Source organism: Entelurus aequoreus, linkage group LG08, assembly GCF_033978785.1.
Source record: "Entelurus aequoreus isolate RoL-2023_Sb linkage group LG08, RoL_Eaeq_v1.1, whole genome shotgun sequence".
NCBI classification, from domain to species: domain Eukaryota; kingdom Metazoa; phylum Chordata; class Actinopteri; order Syngnathiformes; family Syngnathidae; genus Entelurus; species Entelurus aequoreus.
In genome coordinates, this window is record NC_084738.1 from 7467314 (window position 1) to 7486142 (window position 18829).

At 39.7% G+C, this 18829-nt stretch overlaps 1 protein-coding gene and 1 long non-coding RNA gene across 3 annotated transcripts in view; both read left to right on the forward strand.

Moving 5' to 3' along the window:
- The first annotated feature begins 2066 nt into the window (after positions 1 to 2066).
- Positions 2067 to 8366, forward strand: LOC133654955 (uncharacterized). Of its 2 annotated transcripts, none has more exons than XR_009826914.1 (3): positions 2067 to 2436; positions 5605 to 5764; positions 7229 to 8366. It is a non-coding gene; the product is annotated as an uncharacterized LOC133654955 (long non-coding RNA). The 2 variants fall into 2 exon arrangements; XR_009826913.1 differs by lacking the exon at positions 2067 to 2436 and adding an exon at positions 4731 to 5128.
- A 9332-nt stretch (positions 8367 to 17698) lies between these two features.
- The window catches only part of LOC133655426 (vesicular glutamate transporter 1-like), a 69333-nt gene continuing 68202 nt past the window's right edge, over positions 17699 to 18829 (forward strand). Inside the window, exon 1 of the mRNA XM_062055595.1 lies at positions 17699 to 17896. Coding sequence (XP_061911579.1) covers positions 17803 to 17896 — 94 coding nt within the window. The 5' untranslated portion in view covers positions 17699 to 17802. The remainder of the gene's footprint in view (positions 17897 to 18829) is intronic.

Consider the following 18829-nt stretch of genomic DNA (forward strand, 5'->3'; position numbering starts at 1 on the left):
ACACATGCCAATACGGCCGGGTTAACTTATAAAGTGACATTTTAAATTTGCCGCTAAACTTCCGGTTCGAAACGCCTCTGAGGATGACGTATGCGCGTGACGTAGCCCCGGCGAACACGGGTATGCCTTCCACATTGAAGCCAATACGAAAAAGCTCTGTTTTCATTTCATAATTCCACAGTATTCTGGACATCTGTGTTCGTGAATCTGTTGCAATCATGTTCATTGCATTATGGAGAAGGAAGCTGAGCAAGCAAAGAAGAAAGTTGTCGGTGCGAAATGGACGTATTTTTCGAACGTAGTCAGCAACAACAGTACACAGCCGGCGCTTCTTTGTTTACATTCCCGAAAGATGCAGTCAAGATGGAAGAACTCGGATAACAGAGACTCTAACCAGGAGGACTTTTGACTTCGATACACAGACGCCTGTAGAGAACTGGGACAACACAGACTCTTACCAGGATTACTTTGATTTGGATGACAAAGACGCAGACGTGCTACTGTGAGTATGCAGCTTTGGCTTCTAAACATTTGATCGCTTGACCGTATGTGCGCAACTTTTTTTTGCGTATGTACGTAACTTTTTTAAAATATATAAGCTTTATGAACCTTGGGTTAGGTGAACGGTCTTTTGGGCTGAGTGATTGTGTGTGTTGATCAGGTGTTTGAATTGTATTGGCGTGTTCTATGGAGCTAGGAGCTAGCATAGGAGCTAGGAGCTAGCATAACAAACACGCAGGTGTTTTTATGCAGGATTAATTTGTGGCATATTAAATATAAGCCTGGTTGTGTTGTGGCTAATAGAGTATATATATGTCTTGTGTTTATTTACTGTTGTAGTCATTCCCAGCTGAATATCAGGTCACCCCCGGCTCTCACAGCATCTTCCCTATCTGAATAGCTTCAACTCCCCACTAGTCCTTCACTTGCACTTTACTCATCCACAAATCTTTCATCCTCGCTCAAATTAATGGGGAAATTGTCGCTTTCTCGGTCCGAATCTCTCTCACTTCATGCGGCCATCATTGTAAACAATAGGGAACTTTGCGTATATGTTCAACTGACTACGTCACGCTACTTCCGGTAGGTGCAAGCCTTTTTTTATCAGATACCAAAAGTTGCAATCTTTATCGTCGTTGTTCTATACTAAATCCTTTCAGCAAAAATATGGCAATATCGCGAAATGATCAAGTATGACACATAGAATAGATCTGCTATCCCCGTTTAAATAAAAAAAATTCATTTCAGTAGGCCTTTAACATAGTCTGCCGAAGCCTGGCTCCACTTCCTGCTTTGTTGAATGGTTTGCTCGCATCAACAGTGTGCTTCGCGTTAAGGTGATATTTTAGACTGGAAGTACTCCTGTGATAAGAAAATTCAGCTTGGCAGTGGCTACAAACCACTTTGCTTCTGTCAAATCCGCCGCCTGGAAGTACTTTATAATGAAAATGACCCTGTAAAAGTTCTGTTGAGTTACCCTTCTTCTCCATGCTTGTTTTTGTTTTCTTCCGCATTCTCCTTCCTTTTCAGCAGGAGCCAGCAATAGGCGTTAACAAAATAAAAGCATGTAAACAACCTACGCAAATGCGCGATAAAAAAATTGTTGGCATTAATAGATTGATGCGTTAACTCGAAATTAACGCATTAACTTGCCCAACCTTAGTTTAAAGAAATCAGTGGCAATTTTATCACATTTTATTTCTATCACGAGGCCTGATTTGCATCGTTCCCCAGAGAACACATGCCGAGCCTCTTTTGCTGAAAGTAAACACTATTAAAGAACCTATTGTTCTTTGTTTGATTCTTTGTGTTTCAGACTGTTCTCATTGGCAGCAGAAGATCCAAATTAGAATATTGAGTAAAAACTGCAAAGAAATAGGAATGAAAGTTGTCAAGTATCCAAATGCATGTACACATACAAAAACACCATCCCCCTGCTTGTTTCAGATGTACCCTCGTCTCCACGGCGACTGTGGACAAGAAAAAAACCTTGCTGCAGCTGGTCTCTGCCAACCAAGAAAGGAGGAGGGAAACGTTGAATGCGTGCTCAGATGTAGAGACGGGACAGACGGTGAGGGGGAGTGTGAGCAGCAGAGAAAGAGTCATTTGAAAAAGAAGTGTAGGAGGTTAAAAAGGGGGAGGCTTGTGAGAAAGAGGGAGGAGAGATGAGGCTCACAAGTGGTGAGAATCAAAGTCAAAAGTGGACATCGCACTTGGAGGAAGAGTTCATGCAAGTTGTCCGCAATAGGCTGCTGACCTTCTGAAAGAGTCAAACAGTGCAGCAACAGTCTCCAGCTCAATTAGAGCAAGCAAAGTAGGAGTCAAAACAAATGGGAGGAGCAAGAAGAGGGGGAAGGTGAAGTGCTGAAGTAGAGGTCTGCAAGAGAGTCAAGTTTAAGTGCAGTTTGGAAGGACTGGAAACTGTTTACAGCTTTGGTAAGCATGTGTTTCCTAACTTTTTTGTATTTATTAACAAAATACAGTGTGATGTTTTTTGCTCATATACCCAGAAGTGGCTTTGTTTACATGTCTATGCATATCTATGTTTATATGAATTTTACATGTTTTTTTAACATCTACCATTCTGCCTTATCAATTCCTCTTACTAACTGTGGCAGGTGGTTTGCACATACAGCATACACTGTATATTATATAACAACTATGACATTAAAATATGCAAACAACAAAGAAACACATCCATGAGCAAATGCATTAATATCCAGTCGAAGTGGCTTGCATATCGATGGTATCAATACCAAAAAAACAGCAAAATTTTAACTGCCTTTTAAAAATTAAAAACAAACTTCCAGCTACGACAATACAATTTGATGAAGTTCAAGCAACTACAGTAGTTTTATGAAGTAATGTAATAATAATGTACAGCATTTACCTTGGAGAGTGGACTTTTACAGTATCTCCTTCAAGCTGCTTTAGGTCAAACACATCATCATCAGCTTTTCTATATCTTTATTAATAAATGTCCGCCGTTTAGATATTACTCATTGTGCTTTAGTATGGTGCAGAACAGTGACACTCTCGAGTTGCTTCGCCAAGCTGGTGACACGCTCGGGCATGTTTTTGATTATTTCTTTCTTTAATTAAATTAATATCATCCACTTCTTCCTTGCAGTATCTAAGAATCATGTAAAAAAAAATACATCATGACAAAGTTATATATTTTTTGGAACTAATTTTGGAAAGTGAAGCCTATAAAGGCCTGTGATAGAGATTCATTATACATACAGTGAAATGTTTCAAGCCTGCATGCCTTGCAAGTTTGAAGATTATAGTTTACATATCTAAAAATCCAATATATTGAAAGTCATGGGATCACACACTAGTCAGCTAATCATCTCCAAACACCTGCAAGAGTTTTCTAAGACTTTAAATTGTGTCAGTCTGGGTCAGTCACAGCAGGCACTGGTTTATTTTTTTTCTGCTAAAAAGTTACTAAATCAATTTCAACTCACTGTCACCCCTTCTCAACTGGTGACGTCAAGGCTTGGTTAGCCCAGAATTCTTTAATAATGAATGAAGGAAAAACGGGAATTTTAGTTTTTGGTGCGGCCCTCACTGACTGGGACAATTGCAAAATGATGTGCGTCCCAAAGTCACCAGCCTTGGCGTCACTATAGACAGTGATTTTAACTTGACAAACAAGTCAATGGCGTTTTAAAATTGTGTTTTTTTATCATCTTCGTCTTTTAGCAAAAGTAAAACCGTTTTTATCTTTTAACCTTTTTGAACAAGTCGTGCATGCTTTTATTTCAAGTCGCCTGGACTACTGCAATGCACTTTATGCTGGCATTAAATAGCCAAAAAGCTCTCTCCCGGTTGCAGTAAATCCAGAACGCGGCAGCACAACTTTTAACAGGGGCCAGGAAACGCGAGCATATAACCCCAATTCTTGAGACTTTGCACTGGCTCCCTGTTCATTTTAGAATTGATTTGAAACATTTTGCTGTTTGGTTTTAAAGCTGAGATAGGCTCCAGCGCCCCCCTGCGACCCTGAATGGGATAAGCAGTAGAAAATGGATGGATGGATGGGTTTTAAAGCTTTGCATGGACTGGCACCTCATAATATCTCGGATCTCGTCCAAATTTACGAGAGAGCCAGCTCCAGCTCGAGGTGCCCAAGACGAGACTTAAAACAGGGGGGACAGGCCTTCTCTGTGGTCGGCCCTAAGGTCTAGAACACTCTGCCCCTCAATGTTCGAACTGTTCACACAGTGGAGTGTTTTAAGTCTTGTTTTAAGACCCACTTTTATTCTCTGGCTTTTAACACTACGTAAGTTGTGTGGTCCTCTGTGTTTTTAAATTTAAATTTCTATTTACTGTTTTAATTGGTTTTACCATTTATTTATTTTTATATTGTTTTTATATTTATTTATTTTGTTTTTATTCAGTCATTGGTGGAGCTAAGGATATTATTTGAATCTTGTTTTTAATATTTTTGTGCAGCACTTTGGAAACATTTTTTATGTTTAAATGTGCTGATTGGATTGATTGGATTTTGACTTTGACATTAATGTTGAAATATGTGTCAAATTCAGGTAGATTAAATGACGGGCAGACGGCGGTTTACGTTCTAGATGTTCATCAACGTATGTCTGTTGTAGGAACCCGAAGACGTGTTTCAAATGTTTCCTTCACGTGGTTAAAAATAGCAACTAAACGTTTTGAAAAGGTGCCACAAAACGTTGAATAATCATCAGTATACAACACGGAACGTCCATTAGAGAGCCTAGTCGGTCCTAAACAAAGTAAAGGAGGTCGGTGAAGTCCAAAACGGAAGTGGTATTTTTTTTAATCTTATTCCTGTTCAACCAATCGCGTTAGTCCTTGGAGCCACGACGCTAATAGGCCTCTTTTGATTGGTCGTTCCGACACACGTGTCGATTACATACCCTACGTATGTTTACTTCGTTGGCTTAAAGACGAGTTTTACTTTGTGGTATAATTACATTTTTACAGTAATTTCTGTCATGGACATACTATATTCATCAAACTACAACGGTCAAAAATGAGTGTTGTTGACAACAATACATCAGCAAAGTCATACAACAAATGTATCTCGCATACTAGTGAGTGCATTTTTGCTGCTGGTCGACCTACCTACTACCATACTGTAAGATACATTAATGCATGAATGTAATATTAGCCCATGTGTGTTATTGTGATTGCTGTTGATCTAGAAGTGGACTGAAATGTGTTTTTATTGTTTTGGGTATTTCACTTAACTGCATACAAAGCTTGTACAGCACACATTCACACAATACACAGCTGCTCAAGTGATGATGACAGGCATCACTCTTGAAATAGAATGCTAGAAATAGGCTATGTTGTTTGTTGATACCTTCACTGAGCACCCAGGCCCAGGACCTCCCTGTGTCGATCACATGTGACATAAAACCACACAGAAGATGGTTGAACTCTGTCGAGATGAAAGGCTAAATCAAATGCTTTCCAGACTTTAGGAGGTAATTGCAGGGATGGAGAGTAGAATTGCAGAGTAGTCCAGGGTGGAGTTGCGCATGAAAATAACTTTTTGCATTCAGGAGCAGTAAATGTCTGTTATAGTCTGTTCAATTTTGCTTTTTTCAGACGCATTGAGTTGTTCATTTCTAAAAAATAGCAAGGATCAACATGGCTACAAATGAGGAGGTGCAAGATATTCTCTGCAAGTTGTGGACCAAACTGCAAGGGCTGCCAGAAGCCAATTCACTGGATCTGGGGGCCTTCTTAGTGATTATCCTTTTTATTGGTAAGTCCACATTAAGACATCAATTTCACAATGCACCTTGAAAGTATTCACCACACTTTACTTTTTTTTCCACATTTTGTTATGTTACACAGCCTTATTTCAAAACTGAATACATTAATTTTGGTCCTCAGAATTCTATAAACAATACCCCATAATGCCAAAGTAAAAAAGGTTTTTATTTTTTTAATTGTTTTGCAAGTTAATAGACATTTAAAACAACCCCACCTGTACATAAGTATTCACAGCCTTTGCTGAATACTTTGTTAATGCACATTTGGCAGAAACTACAGCCTCAAGTTTTTCTGAATACGATGCCACAAGCTTGGCACACCTATCTTTGGGCAGTTTTGCCCATTCCTCTTCTCCCTTTTCTTTTTTTGCAGCACCTCTCAAGCTCCAACAGGTTGGATGGGAAGCGTTGGCTTTCATCCAGAATGTCTCTCTGTACATTGCTGCATTCATCTTTCCCTCTATGCTCACTCGTCCTACAGTGTTTATCGCCAAAAAACCTTCCTAGTGGCCTTGGGGTTAGAGTGTCCGCCCTGAGTAGGTTCGTGAGTTCAAACCTCGGCCGAGTCATACCAAAGACTATAAAAATGGGACCCATTACCTCCCTGCTTGGCACTCAGCATCAAGGGTTGGAATTGGGGGTTTAATCACCAAAAATGATTCCCGGGCGCGGCCACCGCTGCTGCTCACTGCTCCCCTCATCTCCCAGGGGGTGATGGGTCAAATGCAGAGGATAATGTCACCACACCTAGTGTGTGTGTGACAATCATTGGTACTTTAACTTTTAACTTTAGAGCATGATGCTGCCTCCAACATGGCATTGGCTTGGTGATGAGCGGTGCCTGGTTTCTTTAAAGCATGATGTCTGGTATTTACGCCAAAGACTTCAATCTTTGTCTCATCAGACCAGAGAATTTAGTTTCTCATGGTCTGAGAGTCATTCAGGTGCATTTTGTCAAACTTTTTACTAAGAAATATCTTCCGTCTGGCCACTCTACCATACTGGCCTGATTGGTGGATCGCTGCAAGGATGTTTGTCCTTCTTGAAGGTTCTCTTCTCTCCTCAGATGAATGCTGTAGATCTGACAGAGTAACCATCACATTCTTGGTCACCTCCCTGACTAGACTAAGATGAATGCAGCAATGTACGGAAACATTCTGGATGAAAACAAACACTTCTCATCCAATCTGATGGAGCTTCAGAAGTGGAAAGGCTGTGAATATGTACATGTGATTTTTTTAGTTTTTTTATTTGTAATAAATTTGCAAAATACATAATTTTCACATTGTCATAATGGGGTATTGTCTGTAGAATTTTGAGAACAAAAATCAGTTTATTCCATTTTGGAATAAGGCTGTAACTTAACAACATGTGGAAAAAGTGAAGTGCTGTGAATACTTGCACTTTATATTTCCTCTGCATGCCTTTAAATGTGACCTTTCTCTCCTTTTTAGTTACAGTCCTCGCCATGGTCGCCCTTACCTGTGCCCAATTCTGCAGCTGTACACAGTCAAAATACCAGGCCTCCAGAGTGCAACCGTTATAGAGTGTCTGAAGATCAAATGGCACATCAGCGTTAAGAAAATGTTGCTCTACTACCAACATGAACACATATTGGAAGACCTCCTTTTCAGAGTTCTGGTGGGATTACCAACAGGTATTTGTCATGGGAAGGATGAACATTTCCAACAATTACAGCTTTTTGGATCAAAATTGCAATAACATGAATCATGGACTCCATATGACACAAAGAAACATTGTTGGACTCAACTAAATGGTAAAACGTAAAGAAGTACTTGAAGAATTCCAGACTTCTTACTCAGGTTATTCATTAGGCTAGAGCGTAATATTAAAAAACATGCATGCCAACTGCATATGTTCTGTTCACATTTTCAAGTAGTTTGTGTTGAACACTGGGGCGCTATCTGCTGGTCAATTTAGAGTTGGCCGGTCACTATGAATGCCACATACTGTAAAATCAAAGGATTTGGGGGGCCATTTAGATATTTTTTATTTTTTAATCAAGGTAAAAGCAACCCAGTTTGCTAAAAACTTATGTTTATTGAAAACAGCCAGCATGTCTGTTGTGTGTTATAACTGACACAGTATCAATATTTTTTATAATTGTTAACATTACTTTTTCCTGTTATATTCCTTCACTTTTTATGTTGTTTAGTCGTCTGTTTACTGTCCCACATTAAACCAAAAATGTTGAGAGTTGTACAAAACAGTCATCATTCAGTAATCCCTTTATAATTTTCATTCTTTAGATTCTATACACGATACATTGTGATACATTTTAATTTTCCAGATGGTTTTAAAAACATCAGAAAAAGTGATAAAGTAAACTAACCATAATTATTATAATTATTAATCACAATAATTTACTGCATTTATTTTTTATATCTATCACACTTATAGGTTTACTCGTTCGCTCCAATGATGCACTAGTAGCTGCATTGTTTAATGCATTTTATTTAATGTGAGAAATTTAAATGTATTACTGTATTTTGTTGTGTCATTCATGTCACTATTTACTGTAATGCTGTATGAGAATCCCAGAGTTTTTGTTTGTCACACTAAATAAAAAGAATCACAACAGTAGACTATTTTGTTATTGTATATGCATGCTCAACTTTGCAGCATTATACAGCCACATTAACTCATTAATATATGCAAAGCTATTGAGTGGAAGCTTAAAAAAACAAGGTATTATCAAGTTTAAAGTATGTATTCCAAACATCCTATTGATCGCTGCACTTCTGTCAGGTCTTGTTATAAACCTCCTTCCTTCACCTCCACCGCTCAATATTTTGAGTAAACATTAACCAGGGTTTGTTGCTTTAGCGTCGCCATGTTCACATTGTCACCTGGAAAGTACTGTAAGTTATAGACTGCTGAGCCTTCATTTTGTCTCTAATACAGGAAACGGTGACATTACAGTTGCTGTAGGTATATTTAAATAGTTTCAGGGCTACCAGTGGATAAAAAGGTTGGTCTCTATACTCCCTGTTGTTGACGTATGCTATGTTCAAACCCACTGGACTGTGAGAGAAGCGTTTAGTGGGACATGGCTGTGAAGAGGTGAGTTTTTGTAATGTTTTTCAGTGCATCTTAAAAATAGAGATATCGAGTGTTTACTGCGCCTGCCAATATTTTATTATTACAGAAATACCAAGTTAAAATTGTTGTTATGCACTCTATTACAAATGTAGCTTACCACCACCAGGTGTGAATGAATGATGGGTTCCCACTTCTCTGTGAGCGCTTTGAGTATCTAATAATAGAAAAGCGCGATATAAAATCTAATCCATTATTATTATTAATAGGGATGGGTACAGAGTTCGCTACTTTTATAGGTACCAACCAATGTCAGTTGGTACTACCAGGTACCAACTCACGTAAAATCTAGCGGTGCCATATTTTGATGCCTTTCTTGCAAATCCGGTTGCAAACTCGGCACAGGCTCAAGCACTTGGCCGGGAAACAAGCAGTCAAGCACTCAAAGCTGACTCAGTTGGACTCCCTCTAGGTAATGGTACAATTTCCTATTCCAAGAAAGCAAGAAGGCGCTCAAAAGTACACCGAGGCTCATTTTTTTCTAAATGAGCGAGCTTGTTACTATTTTAAATTAGGTTTGGCATAGACATGCTAAAGATTAGCATTGGCGATTTTACATGGCGATTTCAAGACCTCCAAATTTGGTAATAAAAGTACAATTTAGTTGCGCGTTACAATCAAATAGCTGGTACTTAATAAGTAAAATACTTAGGGCCTGATCTACTAAAAGTTGTGTATTTAAATCCAAGCAAATTTGATGGCGCACGCAAAGCTGATCTACTAAGATTGTGCGCAGAGGATTGCGTCTCTTAAGTGAACAAAATAGAGAGCATAATCCACCTTCCTGTTGAAAAACAAGCTGTACCGAATCATTTAAATGCATTAGAGACCATTTTGTTGCAAAGGGAGAATGGCTCTGTTAGCCAATACCGCCATTAAGTTAACAACTCACTAGGAGAAACATGTCATGGCTTTGAAATTTCAAAACAGGCCTGATAATCCACATTATATTCAGATTTTTTAAGGTGGATACAAATGAAAAATAATTTGTTTGGATACATTGAAGCCAAATAATTTGGCACTTTGCCAATTTTGTTTGTTAGTCTTTTAAGTATGCATTTTAAATTTGCATTCTAAGGTATAAGAAGGGTCCATGACACGTTAGATATTTTTGGATATTCGGTTTGTTGACGTATTGTCTCTTGTGCTCTCAATGACTGATTGGCCACTTGCTGGTCACGTGACATGCCCTGATTGTATATGTGCTGCACAGGTGCTAATAAATTTTTGTTCTTCCCTTTTCACATTACCTGCCGCCTGCTGCGTATTTGTTTGCTCCTCATTCAGTGTTAGTTTAGGTTCTTGGGTACCGTTCGTTTAACTCTGCCAACAGGTTATGGGCCCAGGTCGAGTTTACCCAAGAGGATATTTATTTTACCGGTGAGCCACCGAGATAAAACGGCGTGTCTTAGTTTTAGTAGTAGGCTACTACTACTAGCACCATGGCTTGTAGAGATGGAGGTACTGGTGGTGGTCGATGGTATCGACTCGTCTTTGACGGAGACGAAAAGAACTATGAATTATGGGAGACCAAATTTTTAGGCCACCTTCGCCTACAGAAACTAAGAGACACAATCTTGACACCGCCAGCAGAAGGAGCAACGGCTGCTGTCCGCGCTGCAGATGCAGAAAAGAATGGTGAAGCCTACGCGGAGCTCATACAATTCCTCGACGATAAGAGTCTGTCCCTTGTAATGAGGGAGGCAGCAGACAATGGGCGCGAGGCGTTGAAAATCCTGAGGGGATACTACGCAGAATTCAAGACAAAACTCCGCAGCTATGAGGATACAGAGAAACTACGCGGCACGACTGCATCAGAGGACAACGTCATGAAGGCCCGAGTTCAGCCGAGGGGCAAACCTGCTACGGCCAGTGCTAGTGGGACTCGCTGGACGGGGAGTGTGGACAATATTGTTTGCTTCAGGTGTGGCCAACGAGGTCACAAATCCACCTCATGTGAACAAACACAGTGGTGCAGCCACTGTAGGAGCAACACACACCGTGACGCAACCTGCAGACGGAGACAGAGGCGAGACAACGCCCGAGGGGTCTCCGAGGCAGTGGAGGACAATGACTACGCGTTCGTTGCCGGAGACATCCGACGCAGAGACATCCAAAGTGGACGCGGAGACATCCGACGCAGAGACATCCAAAGTGGACGCAGAGACATCCGACGCAGAGACATCCAAAGTGGACGCAGAGACATCCGACGCGGAGACATCCAAAGTGGACGCAGAGACATCCGACGCGGATCTGGTGTCAGAGGAAAAGGTCTGATGGTGGACACAGGAGCCACTTCTCACATCATCACCGACGTGTCAAGGTTCAAATCCTTTGACGACGGGTTCCAGGCAGAAACTCACTGTGTGGAGCTGGCCGATGGAACCAGGAGCAAAGGGGTCGCCGAGCGCAGAGGAGATGCAGAGGTGTATTTGGTGGACAGCGCAGGACGCCACCGACGCACAGTGCTGAAAGATGCACTATTTGTGCCTTCATACCCGCAGGACATCTTTTCTGTGAAAGCAGCTACTGCCAGCGGAGCAACCGTCATCTTCAAGGAGGGTGAAGACGTCCTACAACACAGAAACGGTACACAATTCTATATCCATGAACACAATAGATTGTACTATTTACACACAGTGGAGAAAAATGAATGTGATGACCAGTGTATGGGATGTAATGATTTACAGACATGGCATGAGATCCTAGGTCACTGTAATTATGCAGATGTAGAACAATTACAAAATGTTGTTTCTGGTATGACTATTAAAGGTAAAGTAGACAAGTCAACATTACAATGTGATGTCTGTACACAAGGCAAGTTTGTCCAAACTAGAAACAGGAAGCCTGATATGAGGGCCAAAGCTCCTCTAGATTTGGTACACACTGATTTAGCAGGACCAATAGCCACAGAGTCTAAGGATGGGCATAAATATGCATTATGTTTTACGGATGATTATTCCAGTGCAATGTTTACTTATTTTCTTAAAAATAAGAGTGACACAGTCCAAGCAACTGAAAAGTTCTTAGCAGACGTAGCCCCTTATGGGAAGGTCAGATGTATTAGGTCTGATATGGGTACGGAATTCACTGGTAAGAATTACCAAACACTGCTTCGTACTAATAGAATCCGACATGAGACGTCGGCACCGTACTCGCCGCATCAAAACGGTACTGCTGAACGCAGTTGGCGAACCTTATTTGACATGGCTAGGTGTATGCTCATAGAGAGCGAGTTACCTAAGTGTTTGTGGACATATGCAGTGCAGACAGCTGCTGTCATTAGAAATAGGTGTTTTAACAGACGCACTAAAAAGACTCCTTACCAACTGTTGACTGGAAAAAGACCAAATGTATCTAGAATGCAAAAGTTTGGGTCAACATGTTATGCATATAAACAGGACAAGACAAAGCTAGAGTCAAAGTGTGAAGAGGGTATTTTTGTAGGATATGACAAAAATAGCCCGGCCTACATAGTCTATTATCCTGGCACTCATAGAGTGAAAAAGCACAGACTTGTGAAATTTTCATGCAGGAAGATTACTGAGCAGCAGACTCAGACTGACACAACGCCTGTTTATGACGATGATGATGACTTTGGGGTGAAAAAGGAGACTAGGCATAGACATGCGAGTCCAGACCATGCACAGAGGAGTCCAGGTCGAGCTCAGAGAAGTCCCCATGTTCAGAGTCCAGTGACAAAACCTGAGGGCAGTCCAGCACAGGACACTACACGTTATCCTACCAGAGATAGGAGACCACCAGAATATTTAAAAGATTATACATGTGAAGTGGATAGTGATGACCAGACACATTTTAACATGGACTATTGTTATAGAGTCATGTGTGATGTACCCCTGACCTTCAGGGAAGCTGTAAACTCAACTAATTCAGAAAAGTGGGTTAATGCAATGAATGACGAAATGCAGTCACTCAGAGAGAATAACACATTTACCCTGACCAACTTACCTGTGGGTAAAGACGTAGTGGGGGGTAGATGGGTCTATGCAATTAAGAATAACATTGATGGTTCTGACAAATATAAAGCAAGATACGTAGCTAAGGGATATAGTCAGAAAATGGGCGTTGACTATGACGAGACGTTCTCTCCTACAGCTAACTTGACCAGTGTCCGTGTTATCATGCAAAAAGCAGCTCAGGAGAACCTGATTTTACATCAGATGGACGTTAAAACAGCGTATCTGCATGCTCCAATAGATTGCGAAATCTATATTGAACAACCTGAGGGTTATAAAGAGCACTCTAGTACCAAACAGGTGTATCGGTTAGAGAAGTCACTATATGGTTTGAAACAGTCAGGCAGGAACTGGAACAAGTTATTACATGACTATTTATCTGACAACAACTTTGTACAAAACCTGACAGACCATTGTGTTTACATCAGAGAAACTGACAATGAAAAAGTGATTCTGATAATATGGGTTGATGACTTGATCATTGCTGCCAGTGATGAAAATGCAGTGATGAATGTAAAAGAAATGCTTAAAGCAAGATTCCACATGAGAGATTTAGGTCATCTGAAACATTTTCTGGGTATTGATTTTAGCCAGAGTGATGCATGTGTGAAAATGTCACAGAAAAAATATTCAGTAAAATTGCTTGAAAAGTTTGACATGGTGAATTGCAAACCTAGAGCGACACCTTGTGAACCAAAGCTAAATTACAGCCATTCTGAGCTCTTGTCAGATGTAAAATTGTACAGAGAAGTAGTAGGAAGTTTGATCTACCTGAGTACATGTACAAGACCAGATTTAAGCTTTGTAGTAAGCAAATTGTCACAATACTTTAGTAATCCAACAGAGGAACAGTGGGTTACTGTGAAACATGTGCTGAGATATCTAAAAGGTACAACAGACAAAGTTTTGTGTTACAAATATTGTGAAAATGGTTTGAGTCTACATGCTTACAGTGATGCCGATTGGGCGACTGACGCCACTGATAGAAGGAGTACAACTGGATATTGTATAAGCTTGTGTGAAAATGGTCCTTTGGTTTCATGGAAGACCAAAAAGCAACCAACAGTTGCACTGTCAACATGTGAGGCAGAATATATGGCCTTAGCTGCAACTACACAAGAATGTATGTATTTAGTCCAACTTTTAAATGGCATTGATGGGAGTCAGTCTGCTACACCAAAGGTTTATGAGGATAACCAGGGTGCAATTGCATTAGCCAAGAATCCTGTAAACAGACAGCGATGCAAACATGTCGACATAAAATATCATTTTGTCAGATCAGCTGTGAATGATGGTAAAATATGTCTACAATATCTTCCCACAGATCAAATGGTAGCAGATGTAATGACAAAGCCTGCAACCAAATGCAAATTGTCGAAATTCTCAAGCTTTATGTTTGGAGAATAATTCATGTGATTTATGACATGTGATTTTTGATTTTGTTTCAAATGTTTTTATTTTTATGATGATGTTAACAGTATGAGAGCTAGTGGGAGTGTTGACGTATTGTCTCTTGTACTCTCAATGACTGATTGGCCACTTGCTGGTCACGTGACATGCCCTGATTGTATATGTGCTGCACAGGTGCTAATAAATTTTTGTTCTTCCCTTTTCACATTACCTGCCGCCTGCTGCGTATTTGTTTGCTCCTCATTCAGTGTTAGTTTAGGTTCTTGGGTACCGTTCGTTTAACTCTGCCAACACGGTTTTATTGTAAATTAGGGCCCAATGTGTCAATACACTATGTCAAAATGAAAAAAAATGCTGTACAGTAAAACATGTGATGCACTGAAACAAAGGCAAAATAAACAGATTTTAGGGTGAAATGTATAAGTAGGGATGATACTCGAAACCGGTTTTCTCGGTTGTTCGATAAGAAAAGAACCGAGTCTTCGGACTTGAATCCCTTTTTGAGAACCGGTACCCGTTATCGAGACCACTATAGTAAAGAAAAAGAGTTGGTTCTTTATTCGAATCCCTGGGAACGAATCCCGTCCCGACCAGAAATGCTCCGTGGGACATCACAATAAATGGCGTCACGTAGCTCAGTCATTAGGCGCAGATAGCGAAAGCAGGAACAAAATGGACGGGAAAAAGCGCTCCAAGGTGTAATAAAGTTCAAAACAAAAGGTATAATCCAAATGAATAACTTTACTGAGAGATTTGAGCAGGGTACAAACACATGACGAACACTTTTACGACCAACCGGAAACATAGCAACCAGGCTAGCAACGTACCTCCTTTACGGCAGCTGTCACAACGTTCTTAAAGCAACCGCAGCACATACATATATGACATCTCCCTTTTTTAACTTTCGTTTTTCTTTCCTTGTAAACAAAACCAAATCACACTGTATATGTGTTGTCTGTCTAATTGTAAATAATGCAGACGAGGCGTGTTGGTTGAGTTCTTGACGTTTACTTTCACAGCGTGCTCATTCTTAGCTGCTGGGTGACGATATGCAACACTTTTCGGGGCTACCGCGCATGCTCGTCACTCCCGTTGCATGCTGGGTAGTGTAGTTGTTATATTCCCTAGCTCATAACATCTTTCCCCATATAAGGAAATAATGTTAACTCAAAGTGTATTTCTTTTTTTAGCTTTAACTTTTCATTTTTTTAGCATTGTATCCACATTTGCAAAGAACTTTTCTCTTCATAGAATTTTCTTTCAATAAAGAAATAAAGTGCAAAAATGTCAAAGCATCATAACAAACAGTTATGTCAAATAGCAGCAGAATTGCACTTTTTGGAAAGCTGTATTATTTTCAGTTTTGGGCCCAAGGGACTGATTTTATTTAACACTATATTATTATTTATACACCTATAGTGATCACAGAGACATGTTGTTTTTGTGTTACTGTATATATTTGTTTTTCTGAAAAAATCCCACTTAATATACTTTGGGTAACAACAGTCAATATTTATTTAATGTTATTTTTTTAGGGGGGTAACAGTCAATATTTATTTATTTATTAGATTAAATTGTTTTCTTATATAATAAAAGTGAGCTTTTGTTAAACCAAATATTGTGTGTTTTTTTCCATATACAGCCACCTATCTGGACTCAATAAGAGAATCGATAAGGAATCGGTTCGATAAGAGGATTCGATAACAGGCTCGAACTCGATAATTTCTTATCAAACATCATCCCTATGTATAAGTACGTAAAACTGCTAAATCCTACATCAGACTCCAAAGACTTATAGACACACGGTCTTAAACTTCTGATTACTGTTTGAGTTTAAATGCAGTTTTCAATAAATTACAGACCTATCAAAATGTGTTCATCTCAACATAAGCTGTGTTTATTATATTGTGCAGCATTCCAGGGACGCAGCAAGCCACAGACTCATCTGACGAGTGGATAGAGTGGTTCCTGTTGCGCTTACACCAAGAACCGTGGGCGTTGGGCGGTTTTGTGGTCATGGTCTTGTTTGTGCTGGGAGCCCTGTCTCTGGTTGTCTTTGCTCTGCTGTATGGATGCTGCCATCGCCCGGTCGCAGAAGAGGACACTCTGAGGAAGAAGGAACAGCAGCAACGGAAGTTAAACAATCGAGTGATCTAAACATATGAGGGACATGTGGTGGAATTGAGACCAATGATTGTTTTTTATTAAATGTATCGTTTCCCTATGTTGAGTATAAATGAGTAGTGTGCATACTAAAAGGAACTCAGCAGAGTGGAGACCACCAGCAAGTCTGAGCAATATTAAATGTGTCCCTTGAGAACTAATATTAACAATGCAGCGTACAGGTTTTTTTTTCTGATTGCAACTTAATCTGATGGAACTGGTGGGTCACTTTGCACAGTTGCAAGTGGACTGCGATGACAAAAAATTAGAATACATTTATTGATTGACATCTTTATTCAGTTTTGCATCAAAAAACTTTTTTTTTTGTAGCCAATGCACCAACTAACCTACTAAATAAATGATCAAAACATAGATTCATGTTGTCAGTTCTGGTAACTATAAACATAGTTAATACAGTGGTACCGTATGTCCCAGTTTAAAGAGTGTTTTAAAATAAGAGCTGTGTCCCAGCTAATTGTTATGCCTTAAATCAGGACCAATAATTTGAGTTACAAGCATCCCCGGCATTAGTGGGTGTAGCAAATGCCACAGTGAAGCCCGTAAGATCCAGGGAAGTGGATCTCGCCAGTGTTAAAATAATATTTAAACGGCGGATATTTATCCATGAAAATATGGTAAAGCTGCTGGTAATGTGTTTGACAGGGAAGCAGCTAGAAGATCACTTAGAAAGTCCAAATACTGTACAATATTATTGCAACATAAAATTGCTGTAGTGGTTAGTAGTACACACTGCTATACTGTGTTTATACATTATTTCTTATCCAAATGTTTTTAATTTTAAAAGGCACGTTACATGTGCTGTTTGGGTGGGGGCAGACCACTAATTAAATTGATTTCAATAAAAGACGTTGATTTGAGATACAAGTGCTTTAAGTTAAGAGCTACGCCACACAGACCCAATTAGGATTGTTAATTGACATACTACTGTAGAACATTCAGCTCAATAGTTCAGCAATTATAATTACGTGATAATAAAAAAAGATGGTTTGTGATTTGTAAAAGCCTTTGGTAAAGCTCCTTTCAATCAGGTTTACTTTTTTTTTAAATTTTATTTTCAGGTATTAAATACCGTACACAAATTTTTTAAAAAAGTATAATATTTTTATTGAGTATTGATGGTGCAAACATGTATACATTCATAAACAGCTGATTTCTAATTAAAAAAAGTTACAAATGGTGTTCCCAAAGTAGGTTTCAGCTCTGCTAGAGCGCACTACATCTCCCAGCGTCCCACTGGTGTCTACGCCGAGACCTGACCTCTTTGGACGTCATTATCATGCGCCGGTGATGTCATTTGCCTGCGCCCGGCGGGTCAGACTCAGTACCTTCACGAAGCAATGGCGAGTGGCAAGAAGAGTGCTTTACTTTCTTCTTTGGCAGACTATGGAGACGATTCAGATGCTTACTCGGATCCCGAATCAGAAGAAACATGTATGTAGAAAGTAATAATTTATTTAAGATAAAGAGTTACGACATTGTTTCCTGCAACGCTAGCACTTCGTGTGGGAGCTGAAATTAGCTCCTAGTTTAGCTGCCAATACAATTCGAAAGATGAGGCTGTTTATTTTATTTAATTGCTGCCGGTTTGTGTTTTTTTATCCATCCATTTAAGACGAATTTGCCACTTTCCTTAATATTGGTAAATTTAGTCATGTTTGTTTATGTGTTCCCTGGTCTCACGTACCATTGCAATTTAAATCTGGTGGATTGTTACGGCCATTGTGTTTAGACTTAGGCTAAGACTTCCTTTTATTGTCATTCAAATTTGAACTTTACAGTACAGATAAGAACGAAATTTCGTTGCATTAGCTCGTTGTAGTGCAGGATAAAAGAGCAATACTGTGCATATATAATTAAATAGATTACTGTACAGAATAAATATATTGCACTTTTGCATACTGTATGCATCCACGTTTATGGATGTATGTTATATTGTATTTACATTCCAGCGAGTTAATCCGTTTTTTGGGGGGATATTGAGGGGATTATTTTGATGCGTTCAAGAGTTTTATGGCCTGAGGGAAGAAGCTGTTACAGAACCTGGAGGCATACTTACAAACCCTCGCGATTTTACCGGGAGATTCCCGAATTTCAGGGCCCCTCCCGAAAATCTCCCGGGGCAACCATTCTCCCGATTTCCACCCGGACAACAATATTGGGGGCGTGTCTTAAAGACACTGCCTTTAACATCCTCTCACCTGAAACCTTCACCACTTAACAACCGCATGTTGTCCAGGCGTCCGCTTTTCCTCCATATAAACAGCGTACCGGCCCAGTCACATAATAATGTAGATTTGGATGGGTTTAACAATGTTCTTTACTCGAAGATGTCAAGAAATGCTGACACGTTGTATGATCTTTCAA